The sequence below is a fragment of the Oculina patagonica genome, chromosome 4, assembly GCF_052425735.1.
Source record: "Oculina patagonica isolate OP01 chromosome 4, crgOcupat, whole genome shotgun sequence".
In the NCBI taxonomy this organism is placed as follows: Eukaryota; Metazoa; Cnidaria; class Anthozoa; order Scleractinia; family Oculinidae; genus Oculina; species Oculina patagonica.
In genome coordinates this window covers 23,305,917-23,326,583 of record NC_135761.1, presented here as the reverse complement: position 1 = coordinate 23,326,583, position 20,667 = coordinate 23,305,917, and the positions used below count along the sequence as shown (strand labels likewise).

At 40.5% G+C, this 20,667-nt stretch overlaps 1 protein-coding gene across 3 annotated transcripts; it reads left to right on the top strand.

Annotated features, from left to right (window-relative positions):
• The first annotated feature begins 1,062 nt into the window (after positions 1-1,062).
• LOC144651750 (TNF receptor-associated factor 3-like) lies at positions 1,063-18,729 on the top strand. Of its 3 annotated transcripts, none has more exons than XR_013570367.1 (9): positions 1,063-1,305; positions 2,828-2,885; positions 3,140-3,244; positions 3,576-3,734; positions 4,089-4,169; positions 5,702-5,779; positions 8,949-9,968; positions 15,201-15,238; positions 18,272-18,729. XR_013570367.1 is itself a non-coding variant. In XM_078511725.1 (9 exons), exons 1-9 carry the CDS (start codon positions 1,133-1,135, stop codon positions 18,334-18,336), a joined length of 1,284 nt encoding a protein of 427 aa, XP_078367851.1. In that variant the 5' UTR covers positions 1,063-1,132; the 3' UTR covers positions 18,337-18,729. The 3 variants fall into 3 exon arrangements, 2 of the variants coding, with proteins under 2 accessions (XP_078367851.1, XP_078367852.1); XM_078511725.1 differs by having other exon boundaries at positions 8,949-9,475; XM_078511726.1 differs by lacking the exon at positions 4,089-4,169 and having other exon boundaries at positions 8,949-9,475.
• Positions 18,730-20,667: the final 1,938 nt, after the last annotated feature.

Sequence of the window (20,667 nt, the reverse complement as noted above, 5' to 3'; positions counted from 1 at the left end):
CGAAACCCAGTGCAGACTACCTGTGGTCACCGCTTTTGCGAAACATGCGTGTTAGCGACATTCGTGTGTTGCATAGCATGTACCGCGTGCGAACGCTTTTCATCTTGGCGTACAGTTCGCCTGAAAATCGGCATAAAATGTATAAATTCTAGGACTGTCGTCAACAGTGTTCTACATTTATGACTGAACCAAAACGATATTGCACGGTCTAACATACATGCAAATCGAAAGATGAATTCGTTATTCTCCTCCAGTTTGTCTAGAAGATAGGAAACCTATTCCCGAAGATAGAGGGGTGAGTAGCGTGAGCTGAAGAAACTGGTAACTGACACGATTATGGCATTATTTTGAACAGTAGCTCTTTATTGAACTAAAAGGGATTCTAATATGTCGGCTATAATTGTTTACATTAATTTTAATATAGACCACGAGTTTGGGGACAAAGAGTTTATTGTCAGACAGCAAAGATACGAAAGCGCGAAAGAGTCCCACTCCCCCAACCCAACTCCTGGAGATTCCCTTGAACCCCGAAGGAAACAGAGGGACGTCTCATTCATTAAATGAAAAAAAAATAAATGCCACAAAATTATCATTTTCCGTATAAAAATTGTAAAAAAATATCGGTTGTAGTGATTTAAAAATCTTGATTGGCCGACAGTCGCGGGAAGCGTGTCACTTGGCCAGCGCAGACTAGCGGTCGACTTGAGGGCCGTAGAGGTCTCTGGAAGCGCTTAGTAAACGGCGCTTTCTTTGACATGACTCATCAAAACAGCATTAGTCATCGAAGGCGAGAAGGTTGACAACAAAACGACAAATCCCGTTTGATATATTCACCAGACGTCGCACACAGCTCCCTACGGACTCTCGGAAATAAAAGGTTTAAATCTGTTTTCTCGCGTGACGACAAACTGTTAGCATCACGCGAGGTGGGTGTTATTGAGCTGCGATTGACTGACTTCTAAAAACAATAATTTCCTTTTGTAATAAAAGTGCGTCATGAGTGACAGTTATAAAAAAGAATGCCAATCATGTAATGAACCATAACTAGGCTGGCCTCTCCACAAATAACAAACACATTAGTAAGCACTTTCGCTTTCGACTTCCTCCCTTGTTTCTGTTTATAGCACCGACTATGGATGAAGAAGTTGCAGTCTTCGAATCCAGATTTGGTGGCCATGATTTTGAGTTTTTAGATGAGTTGTCTTCAGGCCAAACCTGCTCCGTTTGCCTTCTTGCCATGCGAGATCCTGTGCAGACTATGTGTGGTCATCGATTCTGTGAAAGCTGCTTGTTAGGTACATTCAGGTACCGAGAAGTTAGTGTGTACTGCTTGAATACTTCAGTTCTTAGCAACCAAACGATCTGAGGTCCCAGTTCCAACGGTGCAATGTTTAGTTAACGAAAATAAATAAATAAATGAACGATTAATGCATCAGTCAATTGAAACCCCGGGCCCCCGACCCCCGGGACTTACCGGGGAATTTAACATTTACCAAGTGTTAAAACCCGGCTTATTTCCCCGCCCTAGGGGCCAAGACGTGTGTTAAAAGCCCCGCATAGCGGGGCATCCGAATCGACTTTCAGGAAAAAAAAACGGACAAAAATCTTGATTTCGTTGCAGAAGTTGAAAAATCTATTTCTTTCATTTATTGTCCATATATAGTTATGAGGTCGGAAAGAAACCTGATGTAGTTTGTTTCCGCCAAAAACCTATTAAAATCGTTTTAGTGGTCAGAGACACAAATTTGTCAAATTTCAAACCCGAAATGCCGGAAGACCCATAATATCGGGTGTGATTGCCCTACAGAACGTATTTCAGCTGTTGTTGACCATCTACTTCAGCCGATAGCACAGCGACAAGCTTTCGCGCGACAGACTTTAATAATTTCATTGAGAAGATTACACTGCCATGCCTAAACAACCTAAAAAAAGCCTTCCTTGTCTCATTAACACTGTATGCGAAGCATACGAAGAATTTCATCAAGGAAACCCTCCCGTACCTAAGAGGTTTTTTAGAGAGATGCTCAGTGTGATCTTTCAAGAAAGCTCGTTCCAAGACTATCTTTAAGCACATCAAACAGCCATGGGCACGAAAATCGCTGAAGCTTCTGCTGTCATCTTCATGGCCAAAAATTAATAGAAAACGAAATACTCAGACAAGTAGCAATAAGCCTATCCTTTGGAAACGATTTATTGACGACGTCTTTTCAACTGATGTGGGACACAAGAAGAGACAAAATAGATGAATTCCTTCTTAAGGTAAACAGCTTTCACCCAACGATATATTAATTCACCGCTGAAATCTCAGAAACAGAAACCCTACTTTCTTGGAGACGATAGTGTACAAAGGTGGCAGATTCCAAGTACAAGGAGTCTATTTTTATCGTCCGAACACATTAAATACAAACCCAAGCGTCACGAAAGGCTTTATCAAGGGAGAAGCGTGGACACTTCTTAGAGGAGGAACATTTTGAGCAAAACATTTAGTCCTTTATGCCGTCCCCGCTTCAGGTGATCGCGTGCTGTTAAATCACCGCCCCACGGCCCCGCTCTACTGCCTTTTTGTTAAAACCACCGCCCACCGGGGCCAACGCGCCGTTAAAAGTGCGTTAAATCCCGGCTATGGACGCGTTAAATCCCCGCTAAGTCCCGGGGGTCGGGGGGCCGGGGTTTCAATTGACTGATGCATAATTCAACCAGCATACTCGTGATATCGAGTTATTGAAGATTGTCACGGTCCAACACGTCGAGCACATACTGATGCAAATCGCCAAATCGTATCAGTCGTCAAATAACTAATTTTCGATTCACATGCATTTTCCTTCAGGGAAGGCCAGAACCACGTTTGTCCACAAGATAGAAATCCTATTCCTGAAGATGGAGGGGTAAGCATACTGAAAACAGCAACGTATATTATGCCTAACAGTCACCTGAACAGTCGCTTCTATTGAATTCAAAGTAGCAGTTAATTTAAGTCTCCAGTGCACAATAAATGTATCTTGAGTTTCATTTATACTTAGAAATGATTGCCCTGTTGTAGCTACAAGGGGTTTATAATACGCAAGGTACAGTTTTTACTCGGCTCTTCAATGTAGACACTCAGTGTCATTTGCTTCTCTTTCGATTCTCTTTATGGCAGTTCTTTCGTGACGTGGCCTGGGAGAGGGAGATACTTTCCCTTCGTGTCAAATGTAAGAAGAAGAAAAGAGGGTGTGATTGGACCGGACAACTACGTCACTACGAGGTAAATATGCAATTTATTAGCTAAGTTTCAGATCTGAAGAAGTTTCTGTATTTCTTAGGTGCTATTTGAATTTCAAGCAATTTCTTCATCACGGTGTTGCAGTCACCATTGGTGCAAAACAAAAGATTCAAAGGACAATAAACAACTCCCACACCAAAACACAGTAGCTAACCAACGATGTAGTTTCCTGTTATTTATAAAAAACTGTCTTATGGCCGAGCAGTATAAAGATCAAATAAAATGGAGAACAGACAGTTCTCTAACCGCGTCCATTATGGGAGCTGAGCGAAGGAACTGGAGTGCTGTTTTTCTTTTTCTTTTTTTTAATCAGGAACACTTCCACTTATGCAAGTATGAAGACGTAACATGTGATGATTGTAACAAAGAGATGCAAAGAAGGCTCCTGCACAAACACACCGCATCAGAATGTGATAACAGGATCGTGCAATGTGAATACTGTAAAAAGGAGTTCCAATTCTGGGTCATACGGGTGAGGCTGCTCAATTTTCAAAAAAATATTTAGGAACATCCATATGTTCGCCTTCTGAATCACAGAAGTGAGGCTGCTCAACCTTAAAAATTTACTTAGGAGCTTCCACACTAGTATTGGCTACATTTGCCGGATCGGTTGTGTGTATATGCTCTGAATTTCTTTCGATTGTGGGCATTGTTTCGAAGTGCCTAAAAGAGTCCTAATTTTGTGACAAATTTATTTTATTTGTTGTTATTATTTATACTTGAAATTCAATAGGCAAACGTATACTTAGAAGATAATTGCATTTTCCAAGCCTCTTTTTGGTTGGTTTAACTGTTTCTCAAATTTAGTGTTCATTCAAATCAATAGTTTCATAAAGACATTGACTGCGCACGTTTTCCTCTTGATTGTCCTCGAGAATGTGGAGTGAAGAAGATACCCAGGGAGGAGGTACAGATCTAATAGTATATAATGAGATAATACTCATGAAATACTGAACTAATTTACAATTATAGCGTAAATGACTGATGGATTGGATCAGTACAGTTTTATCATCTGCATACCTAATTTAATTTTAAACCAGTTATAGTTCTCTTTAAAGCCTGGTTTCCATGCATATGATCGCAGACGATCACAAAATCGCAGAAATTTACTGAACTGTTTGATCGCAACGATCGAAGAGCGAACTGTTTCTAGTGTTTCCAGATGATCGCAAAAGTGTTGAATGGTGTTGAATGATGGGATCGATTATCAATATTATGGGATAAATTTCGATCGCAATTGTGTTTCCATATGATCGCAACGATCGCAGACGATCGCAGGGAATAGAACTTGGTTTTATTTTCTGCGCAGAACCTACAATTCTGCGATCGTCTGCGATCATATGGAAACCAGGCTTAAGGTGGCTGAATACAGTTTTTACGTGGCTCAAAGGCGCGCGCTAAGATTTTCTGCTTGACGTCATTATTGCTCGCGCGGGCTAAAATGGCGCTAGCAACTCTAAACAGAAACGAAAAAGAGTTCCATCTGTTTTACCGCGCTTTACCAAATTTGTATACAAAAGAAAACTTCAAAATACTTTCAGATAGGTCTCGAAACCTGGGACGGAAAACATTACGACAAAAAATGTAGATAAACAACCGACAGAGAAGTTCAAATTCTGTCTTTCATTATCGCTCGCGACACATGGCGTCATATGAGCGCGCGCTCGCACGCGCAATTTGATTCACTTCGGAGGTCGTAAAAGCCAGATTTTGATCCATATTTTCTCGAAAACCTACCGTACAACCTATTATGAAACTTTCACAATTAAATTTAAGGGGTGAACCACGTTCACGGCCAAAATTTTGAAAAAATCCGTAAGACAGATTTTGAGCTATTTTAAAAATCGGCAAAATATCACATTTTCCTATTTTGCGGAAAATCTGTCTTACAGATTTTTAAATTATTTTGCATGAATGATAAATCAAAGCCAATTTCTTATTTCTGAGATTTTGAGGTATGGTCGTACGGGTAGATTTTGAGAAAAACGTTGTTTAAAGTACTAGTGCCAGTCCCCTCATAGGCACTCGGCCGTTCATTTAAGCTGTTTATAAGAATTTTTATTTTCCAAATATCGCATTAGATGGTTTTAGGATGTAACAAACAGCGATAAGAGAAAGAGAAAACTTTTCTGGAGATTTTACAAGAGAGTTAAAGGTTGGACTGATTTGCCCTGTAAAAACTGTATTAAGCCACCTTAAGAGAGCGGGCAAGAGAATGTCTTCGACTGATGTAGACGGCCGCCACGAAGCGCGTGCGCTGTAGGCTTTCATAGGAGAGAAAGATTCTCTCTTAAATGAAGTTGTGGTAGCTAGTCTAAAATAATTACAGAAAATTCGAAAGCAACCATCACGATGCTTCCAACTTATCCTGAAGAATACAATCACAAGCACAAATTAAAACAAATCATGTATTTCATTTATGCCATGCTTCATTTTTAGGTCGAGTCTCATGTGAGGGATGTTTGTACGATGACGATGGTGGTCTGTCCTTACGAGGGAGCTGGATGTGCCTTTTATGTAAGTTCACAATAATACAATTTTTAACAGGCCTTTCTACATGCCGTTCAATGAGCACATTCACACCGTTTTTTGCGTCGCTGTAATATATTGCATACAAATAGTTGTCTATATTGAAAACAGGAAGCTCGAAGAAACTTAAAACCAGGGAGTCAAGGGGGGTCCTTCTTAACCACCAATTTGTTGCTAAGAAGATTTCTGACAGTCAACTTTTGGAAACTAAACCTCCTACGGATGAGATTTTTGCACAACTTTGTTCAATTGAAGAGTCCTTCAAAAGTTTCAAAACACGGCCATATTAGACAAGTCACGTGACCAGAATAGAGAAAACCCTATAACCAAAAGAGGGTATAGATCTAAAAATTAAAATCAGTGCCAACAGATAAAGAACGTCCATGTGCTTAATGCCTCGTATGACTTTTAGGAAATTCGCATTATTATTATAGTTATTGTGTAATAAAGACTGGCATTTTCAGACTTTCCCCAGTAGCATCTTATTCTTACACGTAAATCATAATTCCATACGAAGGATTATGAAGGATGATATGTTATCTCTAATTATTTGAAAAAAATCGGAACTTTACTTTTCTCTCAAAAGTTTTAGGGATTTTAAATTCCAGTGCGCGGTTTGGGACTGGCACTAGTTACGCGCGCGCAATATCAATTTTGTCAACGCAGTTGTCCTCCACACCAAAAATTCAACAATAAGCATTGCCGAACGCTCCAAAATAGCTTGCCACCAAAATTTATCTTTAGCAATTCCTTAGCAACTGCTCTAGATCTGTAGTTAAGAAGGATCCCCCTTAAAGTTTCACCGCTTTCTTGGCTTCACAAAGCAGTCACTCGAGACACACAACAAGTCCGAGGTCAGCTAGGTTTTCGTGCGTTGCAGTCAGCTATGGTAGTTAGTCGGAGTTTCTCTAGTTCCGTTGTCTGCTGATTCAGGCTCCATTTATGTGGTCTCGGCAGCCGATCCCCTCCCCAACCCCCGAGTTACCATGGTCGAGATAACTTTCTTCCAGGGGGGGGGGGGGGGGGGGGAAGAAACGAGGTCTGGGACCGAGTAGCGATGCTCTCACAAATTGCAACGCGATCAAATCACGATGTAGTCAGCGGTTTTTGTACGATGCAACAGGCAATCTGTTCCCGCGAAATGGAAGCTATGGCAATCACGACTACCATGCCGTGGAATAACTTATTATAAAGGGATTCAATTCTCTTAACTAAAAATCTAAAAGCAGTGTTTTCATCCGAAAATTTCGTCATCGTCGTGTAGTTTTAAGAACGCAGAATTTTGTGATACCGTGCTACTTTTCAGTGCTGAAATGCAAATGTTTGTACCACGATTTTCAACTGGCCCACATGGGGATTGTAAATGAGGTAAAACAAAGAACGACCAAGTCAACAAACAACCTCGAAACAATAGAGCAAGAACAATAGCTCCGACCGGCGCGGGAATATTCGTTTTCATTACCATTTCTGTGATGGTTTTATTTCATAACAAACACCACATACACCGAGAACCCTTCCGGAGAAATTTTCGCTGCTTTAAAGACAAAACTTAGAAAGCCTTATTTTTCATTACTATAAAAAAAGAATAATCGAACTCTCTCACTGGTCCCATGTTGTTATTGTTTTGGCAAGTTCACAAAGAAAGGAGCTGCTCATGCGCCGTAAAGAGATCCGCTGACTACCGCCCCGATGATTGCTTTGCAAGTTGTGAGAGCATCGCTCAGAATTCATATAAGAGAATGTATGGGAAGTTGCTCCCCCCCCCCTGCTTTCTTCCATCCTTTTTTTTTGGAAAAAAGTCAATCAACTGCTTATATGAGGATTGCAGACTCATATCGAGGGCGAAAGGTGAGTTGTCTCGCCTTGGCAGGCAAGGTAACCCTGGCGGGTGGGGCAACTTATTATGTAAACACTTTGGCTCGCCTTCCCGGAAGAGACAAGCGAAGTAAAAGAAGCGCTAGCGCTAACGACCGACGGGAGGGGGGGGGGCGGAGGCGGGGTAAGGTGCGTCTGAGATTTTTAGGGGCAAATATCAGAATTCTACTGCAATTTTGTACAATGAAAACAGTTAGTTCAGCAGGAGCGTTATAAGAATGACACGCAATTATTCAAATTGTTTTATTCTTCATTTTCGAGAGGGTGCTTACTTAAACGTTATTTAAAATACAGGGTAAGGTAACTATCTAATTTAGTATTTACAAACTAGCTACAACACAGGGAGGGGGGAAGAAAGTCGGCACTTTTCTTTGAAGACATAGCAGTGCCTGGAAACGGTGGGTCCTATGTCAATCAAGCCGTTGCTAAGAAAGATGTCAAACCAAAGTTTTGTTTTCTCAGAAAGATTTAAATATCAAAGACTTCGTGCGTTTGAAATGCGAATAGTGGCGGTGTTCGCTTTTGATATTTTACGCCGCTGAGATGCTTTTGGCATTTTCGGCCAGGTTTCTCACCTGATGTTGCACGTCACTGAGAATGTTTTGGCGGCGTGGAATAACAAGCGAAAAATTTGTCACGGTTGAAATTTGACAACCAAAAAATGGGAAATAATTTCAGTATAATTTGTAAGCCTTACTTTTGGCAGACTGGTCACCGTTATCACTGTGTTGTTTTGATGTCTGGCAAACTTTCAATGGAGCAAACAAAATGCAAATAGCTATTGTGTTTTGTGCACGGTCAAGACCAGAACATGCGAACTAAACAATGAACTTTGTCGAGCTATTCATTACGCCCTTAGCAACCATTCGATAGCTACTGCGCAGTCTCGGTTGACCGGCACCGCTATGACCACTTTTTGAGTCGTGAAACAAAGGAAGTTTCTTCCCCCCCCCCCCCCCCCCCGGCTACAACATAAAATTATAGGGGAGCTCCAGCGCGCGAAGCGCGCCAGCAGAGTAGCATGCGTATGGAATTTTGGTAAACCCACCAAGCCGAAAAGTTTTGGTTGTCACGTGAGCGTACGAGGGAGCAAGCGCCTGGAGAGGGGGAGGGGAGTTACACAAGTGCTGATTTTTTTTACTTAGCCTGAAAGTTTTATCATCGCGTAAACTCAGATTTAAATAAAGGGCAAAGCAAATAACCGGGGAGCTCCGCTTTTAGGCTTGGCTAAATCTATTTAATAAATTGCATGTATCACTATTTTCATCTAACCCTTGTATAGGACAAAAGGAGTAATTTGAAAGCCCATCTGCAATTCGCGAGTGAGGAGCACCTTAGTAAAACATGGTCTAAGCTCTTAAAGACAACAGAACGATTAAGTGAGTTGGAGGTAGTAGAAGATCAAATAGGAGAATTGCAAACCGATAAAGAATCCATGAAAAGGGTACTGGACAAGAATGGTGAAGAAATAAGTGACCTGAGGCTGTCAGAAAAAAAGCTTGACTTAGAAAATATGACATTGAAGATAGACGTGAAACATCTGCAAAAGGAGCTCGAAGAAGTAAAACGTACCGCTGCTAATGACCGGGAAGAGATCAGTTCGCTAAAACAACTTGTACAAACCATGCAGACCAAGTTTGACGCCAGGGATGAAAAGAAACCGCAATGTCGAACGTGTCATTTGAAGGTGACGGAGCATTTAAGAAAACCGATTGTTGGAGTAAAGGAAGAAAAGGAAGACCAAGTAAAAGGTTCAAGTAAAAAAAACAGTCAGGTGGATAATTTTGATGAAAAGAAGCCTGTATTGAGGTATGTCACAGGAAATTCTCAAAAAATGGCACGTTTCTACGACGCAAAGAAAGCTCAAGTTAATTTCTAGGAAAATACTTGTATTTATTATTGGCTAACTGTGATCTTGATCTCTTATGGAATTTAAACTAACTGTGTTCCACCTACTCACTCCAGCAGACAAATAATCCAACACCACTTAGCAGATCAGTGTACAAATTACTCGTGAACGACTGAGAACAAATATCCCGGGACACTTATTGCTTGCGCAACACAAAACACAAAAATTTGTTTTTAATTTTTGGAAAGACTGTACGTATGATCGATACCAAATTTATGGCGATACTACACACCAAAATGTCTAATAAGATATACAAACCATGGTAGACTTGAAAACAGCTAACAATAACTTTCGCGTCTATTTTCTATTAATCACATTGTGACAAAACTGACCAATAACGAGAGACCAATTGCCATCATCCGTACAGCAGAGAACCGCTTGGGTTGTCGAAACGTAAGTAACCAATAACGGTTGTTCTATAGACAACTATAACGCGAGTCATCACAGTCGAACTAATGAACTAACTTGAACTAATAATAAATTAATATAGAATTTAACGAAAAATTGTGATGTGTGCTTTACTCTAGATCTTTCCATGCTTAAGAGGGCGTCTTTCTTAGAAACACCCACACAATTTCGCGTAAAAAATAATTTTGCCTGAAACTCTGTCAACTGAAAGACGTTACCGAGGTAAGAACTAAAACAGATTTGGTTTGATTTGAAATGATATTCTGGCCGCGTTAGGAGCCATAAAATATTTTCCCTTGTCAGCCCCCGTCACAACGTCTCGAAAATTGAAAAATAGGCACTTTTCGTAACACTGTAAAATATTTTTTTCGCATTATTTAGCCACAAATTTTATATCAACTTGCTCATAAATCTTTCTAGTTTTCCAAGAAAGTCACAATTTGCCTCTCAATTCTCCTGAAAAGACAAAATGGAGCGTAATATGACCACTACAAATCGCCTTCGAGCGAAGGCTGTAAATTGGCTTCGATTTAGAGGCTATTTTTTAAATTTTGGGACCAACCTAATACTTCTAGCCTATACAGCCGACTAGAGTAGTCTTTAATCTGCAAATATGTGCAAAATCCCATGTACGTTTTCAATATTTCAAAAGTTGTGACCGTTTTTATCAGCACATGTACCAGCATTTTCGATTTTTTAGCCTATATTGAAATCGAACTCTCTCGAGCAGATTTTGACACACATGCAGCCTACCTGCTTCTCATCTCGGTTTATGTCCAACGTTAGACGGTTAACAATCCCCAGATTGCTAAATTCCAAAATAACTCCAGCAAATTGGTAGGTATTGCCTTCAAAACTTGAGCACCACGGCATCTATCGAGTCCCTTGTTGGCGAGCGAAAGCCTGAATCCAAGGCTACATTTCGCACTAAATAGCCCATTGAACACCGTTTCAGAGCCGTTTTTCTTCAAGAATCAGTCAAAAGACACTCCGAGACTGGTATTCAGAGAACATAGCCGCGATTTGAGGTCTGAATTCCGAAGAAACATCACCATTTACAGCGTATATCTCGACAATATCGATACTGTGTGATGCTGCTTCCGCAGAGGTCCGCATAAATGGAGAGACCGCTGATCGCTTGTGCCAACAAGGCAATGTCACTATAATTTTTTTAAATCAAAATTTGGAAAGCATGCGCAATTTCGAGTTTTAAAGAAATCAATCCTATAAATAAATATATTTTAAAAGCGAAGCCTCGAGCCAAACGGCCCATGCTGTCACAGCTTATCCCGGTTTCGATAGCATTAAGCGGCTAAGAATTGTTCTACTCCCTCCTAGATGGAATGCTAGTCCATCGCAGTCCCCCCCCCCCCCCCCCCCCCCCAGAATTATTTTGCCGGTAACCATTTATACACCCGGGTGGGTAGAGAACACAATACAGCAACGCTGGCCAAAGATCGAACCGCGGACAGTTCGATCTGGAGTCCGGCCGACTGTAATATATAGCATTTTGAATTTTGGAGTTCACGCCATACAAGACCTAAGATGGCCGCCAGAAGGCTGTCACGTTTTCTTAAAAAATCCTCATCTTGCCATTTTTAATACTCTGGACACTTGAGCGTTGAGGTTTTGCGGGAAGAGTTTATTTGAATGTTTACTTTTTCGTGAGGGTGATCGGATTTGTAGCAGAATTTAATGCCAGATCACATGTCTGTGCTCTTCAAATTTGCGTGAAACAATTTGACGGATAACTAGAGTACAGAATAATGTACAGATCTGAGACTTGGACAAGTAACGGTAGTTTATATAGCAGTTTTCTATAACGTGCAATATTTTTTTTTTTTACTTAATAGTTTTGGTTTTATTTTTAACGGCGTAACAGTGAAAACCACTTATAGGATGTAGTATTCTTAGCCTGCCTGCCTTTTGATGAGAGGGATGAGAGGACTTAATAAAACGTAGAACGTAATATAAGCACAGCTATGTCAAGGCATGGAGCTAAGACTACTCAACGACTGTCTGGTACTCTTACGGGATGTTTAACATGGTTTAGTCAGAAACACATTCACGAATCATATCCGTCCCCTTGTCTATCAGAAGTTGCTTTTTTTCTTTTGATTTTACATGAATCTCAAAGTGGCTACAGATGGCTTTCAGCATGTCCACATTGAATTTTTGAAGCGTGTTGCTGTGGTAACGTTCACAGAGGTCATACGTGTCGTAGCAGGTGGGATGCGAGACGTTGATTTCTCTATTAACCTCATCTACCAGAACTTGTCTGTCGGAATTTTCCTGGAGGCATTGGATATATTCCTCGTCATCGGGTGACATTCCGACCACACCCTGATCCTTGCGACGTTTTGCTGTTAGTTGGGAGAAAAGGCGCTGGATTTGGTTCTTCGTGAGCCACTCTGTTCTTGTAAACATACGTTCATTGTCTTCATTTTTGGCATTTCGCATGTCTACTGCAACTTGGGAAGGGCATAGGCGTACGGGCAATTTTTGCCAGGGGGGCGGTGAGACATTTGCCCAAAAAAATTCTCGCAAGTTGCATGCCCAAATTTTTACGAAACAGTCTAGAAGAAACAAAGTTCATACGAAGCACTAACATAGGCTTTCAAATGAAGTGAAAAATTCTTATATACGAATCTATCATATGAGCTCATACAGCACGTTAAAAGAAATAGCTGTCTCTACCATTTCGACGGCCGAAGATATCAACCATACAATCCATGTCATTGTTGACTACAGAGTTAGAACATGCCCATTAAATGCTAATAAGTGCGATGGCAAGTAATAATTTAGGCCAAATAAAATAAAAAAAAAAAAAACAAATGTTTCTCGTCCCGATTTCTATAAAAAAAGAGAGCGGCCGGGCGCATTTTTTTATTTTTTAATTATTTATTATTTTGTTGTATTCCATACCTGTGTTGTTCGAATATGTGAATATTGATGTAGAAGTAGTAAACTTGTATTAAGTGTCAATCGTTCTTGCGCTTTAAACACCTATTGGTGACACTAATGTTTTTTCCTCCATCGTCAAATTCTCCAGGCCAGAAGCGAACTTCCAAAATAAATCCTGCAAGGTAATTGACCTATCCAGTACGGACCTAGTGTAACAAGGATTTAAAGTTTTGGGCCTTAGTTTGTATTAAACGCAGACAAAAGCCATGTCTTACTCCGTACAAAGTGAAAGTAAACATTGTTGGTTTTTGTTCGTTCTAATTTTTCCAAAAATAAAAAAAGAGAGGCGGCCCCAAAAAATAAAGCGGGCGGGGACGAGAAACACTTGTTTTGTTTTTGTTTTTTAATTGGCCATACTGACACGTTGTCGCCCCATCACATGCGGCGGAGGTAAGTTTTTAATCTGCGCAACGCACTGAATGATCGTTCTGCAGAACACGATGTAGCAGGTATCACTCACGGATATGAAGAACGTAAGGAAACTCTGAAAACTTATCAAATAGATCATTCTCTTGCATTTCTGAAACAGACATGTAGCCTAATCCGCGCACACGACGAAAACTCGCGCACATTTTCTGTTCGGCTTCCAGAATGTCTCCGTCGATTTTATAAAATTTAGTAACGCAGAGAAGCTTTCTATATCAGGTGTTTAACTGTGACAGATATTTGCAGTACAGTGTTCAACAGTAAAAAAATTACAAATATGTATATCAACAAATGATCCCCTTAAAATAGAAAATATCTATCTTTTCGAAAAAAAAAAACTTCTTTCTCTTGCTGCCCAAAAAATCTGAGTAGCCCAAAATTTGAGGGGGCTGCAGCCCTCCCTGCCCCCTCCCCCCGGCCTGTACACCTATGGGGAAGGATCCGCCTTTCGCCAAGTTCTTACTTCTACTGTAAACCGTACCGTAAGGTATTCTTTAACCTTCTGCGAAATTCTAAAGTTGCTCCTCGCTTTGCTTAGGGCCCATCCTGTTTGTATAGGATTGATTTATTTAAAACTCGAAATTGCGCATGCTTTCCAAATTTTGATTTAAAAAAATTATAGTAACATTGATAGTAACACATAGTAACATTGCCTTGTTGGCACAAGCGATCAGCGGTCTCCCCATTTATGCGGACCTCTGCGGAAGCAGCATCACACAGTATCGATATTGTCGAGATATACGCTGTAAATGGTGATGTTTCTTCGGAATTCAGACCTCAAATCGCGGCTATGTTCTCTGAATACCAGTCTTGGAGTGTCTTTTGACTGATTCTTGAAGAAAAACGGCTCTGAAACGGTGTTCAATGGGCTATTTAGTGCGAAATGTAGCCTTGGATTCAGGCTTTCGCTCGCCAACAAGGGACTCGATAGATGCCGTGGTGCTCAAGTTTTGAAGGCAATACCTACCAATTTGCTGGAGTTATTATGGAATTTAGCAATCTGGGGATTGTTAACCGTCTAACGTTGGACATAAACCGAGATGAGAAGCAGGTAGGCTGCATGTGTGTCAAAATTTGCTCGAGAGAGTTCGATTTCAATATAGGCTAAAAAATCGAAAATGCTGGTACATGTGCTGATAAAAACGGTCACAACTTTTGAAATATTGAAAACGTACATGGGATTTTGCACATATTTGCAGATTAAAGACTACTCTAGTCGGTTGTATAGGCTAGAAGTATTAGGTTGGTCCCAAAATGTAAAAAATAGCCTCTAAATCGAAGCCAATTTACAGCCTTCGCTCGAAGGCGATTAGTAGTGGTCATATTACGCTCCATTTTGTCTTTTCAGGAGAATTGAGAGGCAAATTGTGACTTTCTTGGAAAACTAGAAAGGTTTATGAGCAAGTTGATATAAAATTTGTGGCTAAATAATGCGAAAGAAATATTTTACAGTGTTACGAAAAGTGCCTATTTTTCAATTTTCGAGACGTTGTGACGGGGGCTGACAAGGGAAAATATTTTATGGCTCCTAACGCGGCCAGAATATCATTTCAAATCAAACCAAATCTGTTTTAGTTCTAACCTCGATAAAGTCTTTCAGTTGACAGAGTTTCAGGCAAAATTATTTTTACGCGAAATTGTGTGGGTGTTTGTAAGAAAGACGCCCTCTTAATAATCGATCCTTCTTTCAGAAAAACTAGTTCTTAAAAAACATATATAGAGCTGGAAAGTCGGTAAATTCACAATGTCTGTGACTGAAAAAGTTGTTTTGGACGCCGCTGTCGTACATTGTTTTGAAATGAACGTTGTTTGTCTGTTTATCTGCAGAAGAGGAAAGATTCAACGGAAGCCGTCAATTTCAAATGGTAGGTTGCCGATTCTTGCCCACTATTTTTTAACACCTTTTTGTGTTATTACCTTATTCTGTATTCCAGGAATGCACATAGACTGCAGCCCTCCACATCGACTCCACAGTGTTACAGTGACATCCATCTTTGGTCATTAAGGTTTATACGTAAATAAAAAAATAACGACAATAAGGTGCTGTGTAGCACTTTGTGTTCAAGTACTATGAAAAACTTTTTTCATTAAAAGTGCTTAAATGTTGTCAAGTTTTGCGAAACGTTTCGGAAATGACCCTTTCATCCTTCCGACCTATGTCAGACACATGCAATGCACTTCAAATGCTGAACTCATTCACATTTCCAGGCCCTAACAGATATCTGTTTACAATGGATATCAAATCTCTCTATAAGGTTTGCATCCTTTAAAGTACCATCTCGACCTACGTCCAGTGCAGCAACCACCAACGGACACTCTTGTTAGACTGGCTGAACTGGTTCGAAGCTTAAACACATTTGTTTTGGCAGAATCTATTACCAATAGGTTGGAGGCGTTGCTATGGGAACGACGATGGGTCCCAATTATGTACCTGTTTGTTGAGTGTGTGAAGGAGAAGATGTTTGCAGACTACCCTGGAAACAAGCCAGAGCTCTACAAACGATACATCGACGACGTTCTTGGCGGTTCGTCTGTTACACTTGAAGATCTCGAGAATTTTATAGAGTTCTGCTCATCTTACCATCCTTCTCTAAAGTACACCGTGACGTTTGAGATCAGTGAATCGTCCATTCCATTCCTGGACCAACTGACACCCCACTCCTTCATTGTAGCTCCTCCCATCCTACTCAATGCAAGGACAGCATACCATTTGGCCAATTCCTTCGTCTTCGTAGGATCTGTTCAGATGACGGTGACTATGAAATTAAATCAAAGGACATGTCATCATTCTTCGCATGGAGAAGTTATCCACGGGATGTTATTACCGCCAGCCTGAGGCGAGCCAAGGATATCAGCCGTGAGAGAGCCCTTGGGAATTGTGACCGAGCGAATGGAGCCGAACGATCAGAAAGAGTGCCTCTGGTACTCACCCACCATCCAAAGAACCAGGAAGTCAAGAAGATTCTATTTCAGAACTTTCGTATCCTGACCGAAGACCCCAAAGATTTATTTTACACCAAGCCCTGGTGCGTCTATCAGCGGGATATTTACCTTAGGGACATCCTGGTTCGTAGCACTTTCTCGCCTCACCCGGATCAAGATCACGCACCAGCAGGAACATTTCCTTGCCACAGACCCAGGTGCCGCACATGCGACTTCACGGGGAGGCTAGGACGGCAACTGTCACTTCCACTAGCGGGAGTGTTCATGTTAAGGGACGGTTCGACTGCACTGTGGCTGGCGTAGTCTATGCTATCGTGTGTCAACGCTGTCACATGATCTACATTGGCGAAACCGGTCGCAGGCTTTCGACCCGTTTCGGTGAGCACCTCCGTTCTAGTGGAAGGTTTTCATCAGAATCTCCGCTACCTAGAAGGTGGATTCCCTTTTTCCCAACACGTTAACCTCCCGGACCACAACGAGATTAGTGATATGCGAGTGTCTGTGGTGAGCCAGGTAAGCGGCGACACGGCAAGAAGACAGTGTGAGGAATGAAGGCTGATTTTCAGGCTCGAAACACTTGCCCTAAGGGGCTTGAACATGGACTTCAAATTTATTTCATTTCTTTCGCGCGTGCAACCTTTATTTGGCATCTACGTCATATGACGCGCGCAGAAAATAACGTTTGATTATCGCTCAACGATTTTGCATGAACTTTGCGACTGATGAAGGGGTCATCCCGAAAAGTTTCGCAAAACTAGACAACATTGAAGCACTTTTAAAGAAAACCCGTTTTAAAAGTGTTTTATATGTAGTCAGTTAATAACAGATTTCTCAACTGTTTCCGATAGACAGCAAAATACAGGACTGCTATAAATTTATTCGGGCTTCCTCGATCAGAAAGCCGAAGATCTAGAGACTTAGTCGTGTATTTTCGCTGTTTCCCAAAACTCTAAATGAGTAAACGAATGGGCATCCGCTAACATTTAACCAACCGATCACGAAAGATCAAAATGAGACCAAACGCTACGAGAAACGGGTTTGGGCAGTTTGGTCCAGTTCGCCTGACAATTGGCGCGCTGATGAGAACACATTGCCCTTCTAAACATTATGTAAACCATAAAACCAACTACATATATATCAAAACACAACTGACATTTTATTAAAGCCTAGTTCTCACTAGCGGTGCAAGCACAAGCTCAAGCACGAGAAAAGGAAAAATTTTGACCCTTGTGTTTGTGCTTGCCGCAAGCACAAACACAAGCATAAAAATGCAATGCGCTTGTGCTTTTGCTTGCGTCGAAGCCGTTTTCACAGTGAAATAAGAGCCTAAGGCTTTTATCGATCTCCTTGCTCTTGTGCTTGCGTCGCTAGTGAAAACCTGGCTTTAGCCCGGCATTTTAGTTTCTTACTTTTTTCATTTTGTTATGCTGAGGAGCCGAGAAATTAGCAATTCTGTGCAATGTGCCCATACATTGCTCTGTAATTATAAAAATCATTTCTGCGATTAATAAATTCCACTGTTCGAATATTACACCTTTTGAGCTAAACTTTGGAGGAAAGTATCCGTGTATTACTCTTATTAAACCTACATTTTTTGGTGTGGGAGAAATTAGCAATTGTGTGCAGTGTGCTCATAAACCACTTCCATATGAATTTTCAAATAATCAGAGCAAGCAGTGGATACCAAAATCACAAAAATGATTGCTACTATCTTGTTTGTACGGTTGCCCCTAGAGACGTTAATTACCCAGCTCTTAAATTACATTTCATTAAAACTACATCAGAGTTAACTTGACTTTCCAGTTCCAGATTTTGGTATGCAAGGCTTTTATTTCGGCACCTTCGGCAAACGGGCCCCTGGTTTCAAAACGGGTCGTAAAAGATACGTGACGTGACACTGAAAAGGGCTCTAAGAAATCTTACGATTGTTCTTTTTTTGTTTGGCTTATCAACAGAGACATCTTCACAAGAGGAACGCTGGGCTAAATTCTCAATTTCAGATGACTCGGGTGACGACTGAAAACTTTGGAAAGATGGAAGCACGATTTTTTCCACCACTTCCGTATATGATCTGATTGAAAAAAAGTATAACTTTTAAACTGGCTTTTATTTTTCTGACAAGGGTATGGTCAGCAACATACTTAATATTAAGCACCGGTTACAAAAAGCGAAAAATTTAAAAGTTTTTACCGTCACTTCTGAAGATGTATGCTGTAGCATGCGAAACGTCAAGTAAATTTAAGCTTTTTTTTCAAACCACGCGTAGTAGGTGTGTTATGTTTGTTGTTGTTGTTTGTATTTTATTTCTTGTCAAATTGAAATGGCCAAGGAACAAAAGTATTTATGATTAACCACCGTACTGAGTACTCCTTAGTTACGAATTATTAAAACTTGTTATACTGACTGTAATCAAGTCATTCTCTTTAGTTCTTCTATACTTGCGTTACTGCGGTGCATCCAAGCTAAAACACGTCCATGGCGCGATAAAAAGAACTTAATGGGTAACAAACTTGACTTGTTTGGTCACCAAAAGATGGCTGGTACTGAAGTTATGAAACCGCTTGTAACTGCAGCGAAGATAAAACTTTCTGGTGTTCAAACAAACTTAAACTCATTGCAAAATATTTCTGTAAACCAAACTTGGCGGCTATGGGTGCGAAAGGTCGTACAGCTAAGCAAATGATCCTGGTGTCACAGCGGATTTGGAACCCCCGCGGGTTTTGAGCCCCCGGTCCAAATCCGCTTGCGGATACGGACCCCTCATCGCGGAAACTGTTATTTTAATCTTTTAAAGTAAAGTAAAGTGCTAGCGGAACTGTTTCTATCACGTGCAGAAAATTTTTCCATTTTCCCAAGTTTCTCTCGATTATTAACACAAAATTCGTTACTAAAGATAAAGACAAATGCATATTCCGTTACTGCCATGTTAACTCCACACTAGCCTGTTCCAGGAGTTCGGTTTGTTAGAGAGCAGCGCGAAACTGAAACGGCGAGTGGAAAAAAATGCGAGGGGACTAATTTTTCGCTTCACACAAAAGCGATGCTCCAACAATCTATGACTGGACTCTAAGTTGTTTTATATTCGGAAACTCCTAAGAAAGAATCAATTGTGTAAATTAAAGTAAAAACAAAAAGGAAACAATGAAATTAGATATGCTAGGTTTTATAAATTCACTCAACCGAACATTAATTCGAATAATAAATCTAATTTGACAATAACAGTATTAGGTACTTGTTTAATAGTTGAATTTGTTTTCATTTAATTTTCAGACGTATACAACAAACTAACAAAACGCAATTGCTTTGGTCAAAAACAATCCCACTTGATTCTCTTTTAAAAAACGCTCCTACGGGATGTTAAGGATTACACAATCGAGATGCGCATGCATGCTGTACATTTTAAACATACTTTGGTATACACCAGGGGGCAAACCGGAGCATCACGTGGGGCTACAATGGGACAACAAACAAACTAAGCAAAAGAGGTCTATTTCATTTCGATTTTAAGCGATGGCGTCATCGCTTAATGTCATGAAGCGATGGAAGGGATCTGTACTGGCGTCTGAACTGTTGTACGGTTGCGCGTGATCGATCGCAAGGGGAGTGATCAGAAATCAGAAATCGTCATGTAGAACACAAAAGCAAAATACTCCCGGGCAATTAATAAAATAACAATACAAAGTATAAAGTTAACGAAAGAAACCAATTATATTTGGTCTAGATGTAGCATAGTTAGTAGAGTACTAACTATCGATGTACATAGTGAACAGAATCCCCAAATTCGGTTTTGTACTGTTGTCTGTTGGGCGCGATCGATCTATTCCTTTGTATCGAACCGAAAAGCACTAGGAACAAGGTGCATTAGCTCATTCCTTTTCCCTTTCATCTGGTTTTGGCGAGTCATCCTTGGTGTAAAAACCAGTGAAACTCACTAGTGAGGTAAAACAAAAAAAGAAGGACCAAGGCAGCAAAGAACCTCGAAACAGTATACAATAAGAAATCAATAACTCTAAGACATGCTAAAACAAAGAAAAATTTGACAAGTTTTTAAGCTGTTGTTGCAACTTGTATAATCGCAAACTGCATTCGTTTTCTTGATGTCAACCGGAGATTTCGGGTCTTGCTTAGCGTTGTGCTTTATCAGTTATTGGATAAATTGCTTTAAAAATAAACGTAATGATAACATCCGAATAGTCTGACGATCACAATGAGCTGATGTAAAGAACAAACATCTAATGCCGGCATGCAAGATTACGCAAACAACCCAACAAGAATCGCCGCGTAGAATACAAAGCAAAATACTCCCGGGCATTTAGAGAGGAATAATGCAATACAAAGTATTAACGAAAGA

What these genes read in the sequence shown, in the direction of transcription:
- LOC144651750 (XM_078511725.1), top strand. Translation starts at nt 1,133, where the DNA reads ATGGATGAAGAAGTTGCAGTCTTCGAATCCAGATTTGGTGGCCATGAT. An exon ending in TGCTTGTTAGGTACATTCAG is followed by an intron (nt 1,306 to 2,827) that starts GTACCGAGAAGT and finishes ATTTTCCTTCAG; the next exon opens with GGAAGGCCAGAACCACGTTT. An exon ending in GAAAAGAAGCCTGTATTGAG is followed by an intron (nt 9,476 to 15,200) that starts GTATGTCACAGG and finishes GTTTATCTGCAG; the next exon opens with AAGAGGAAAGATTCAACGGA.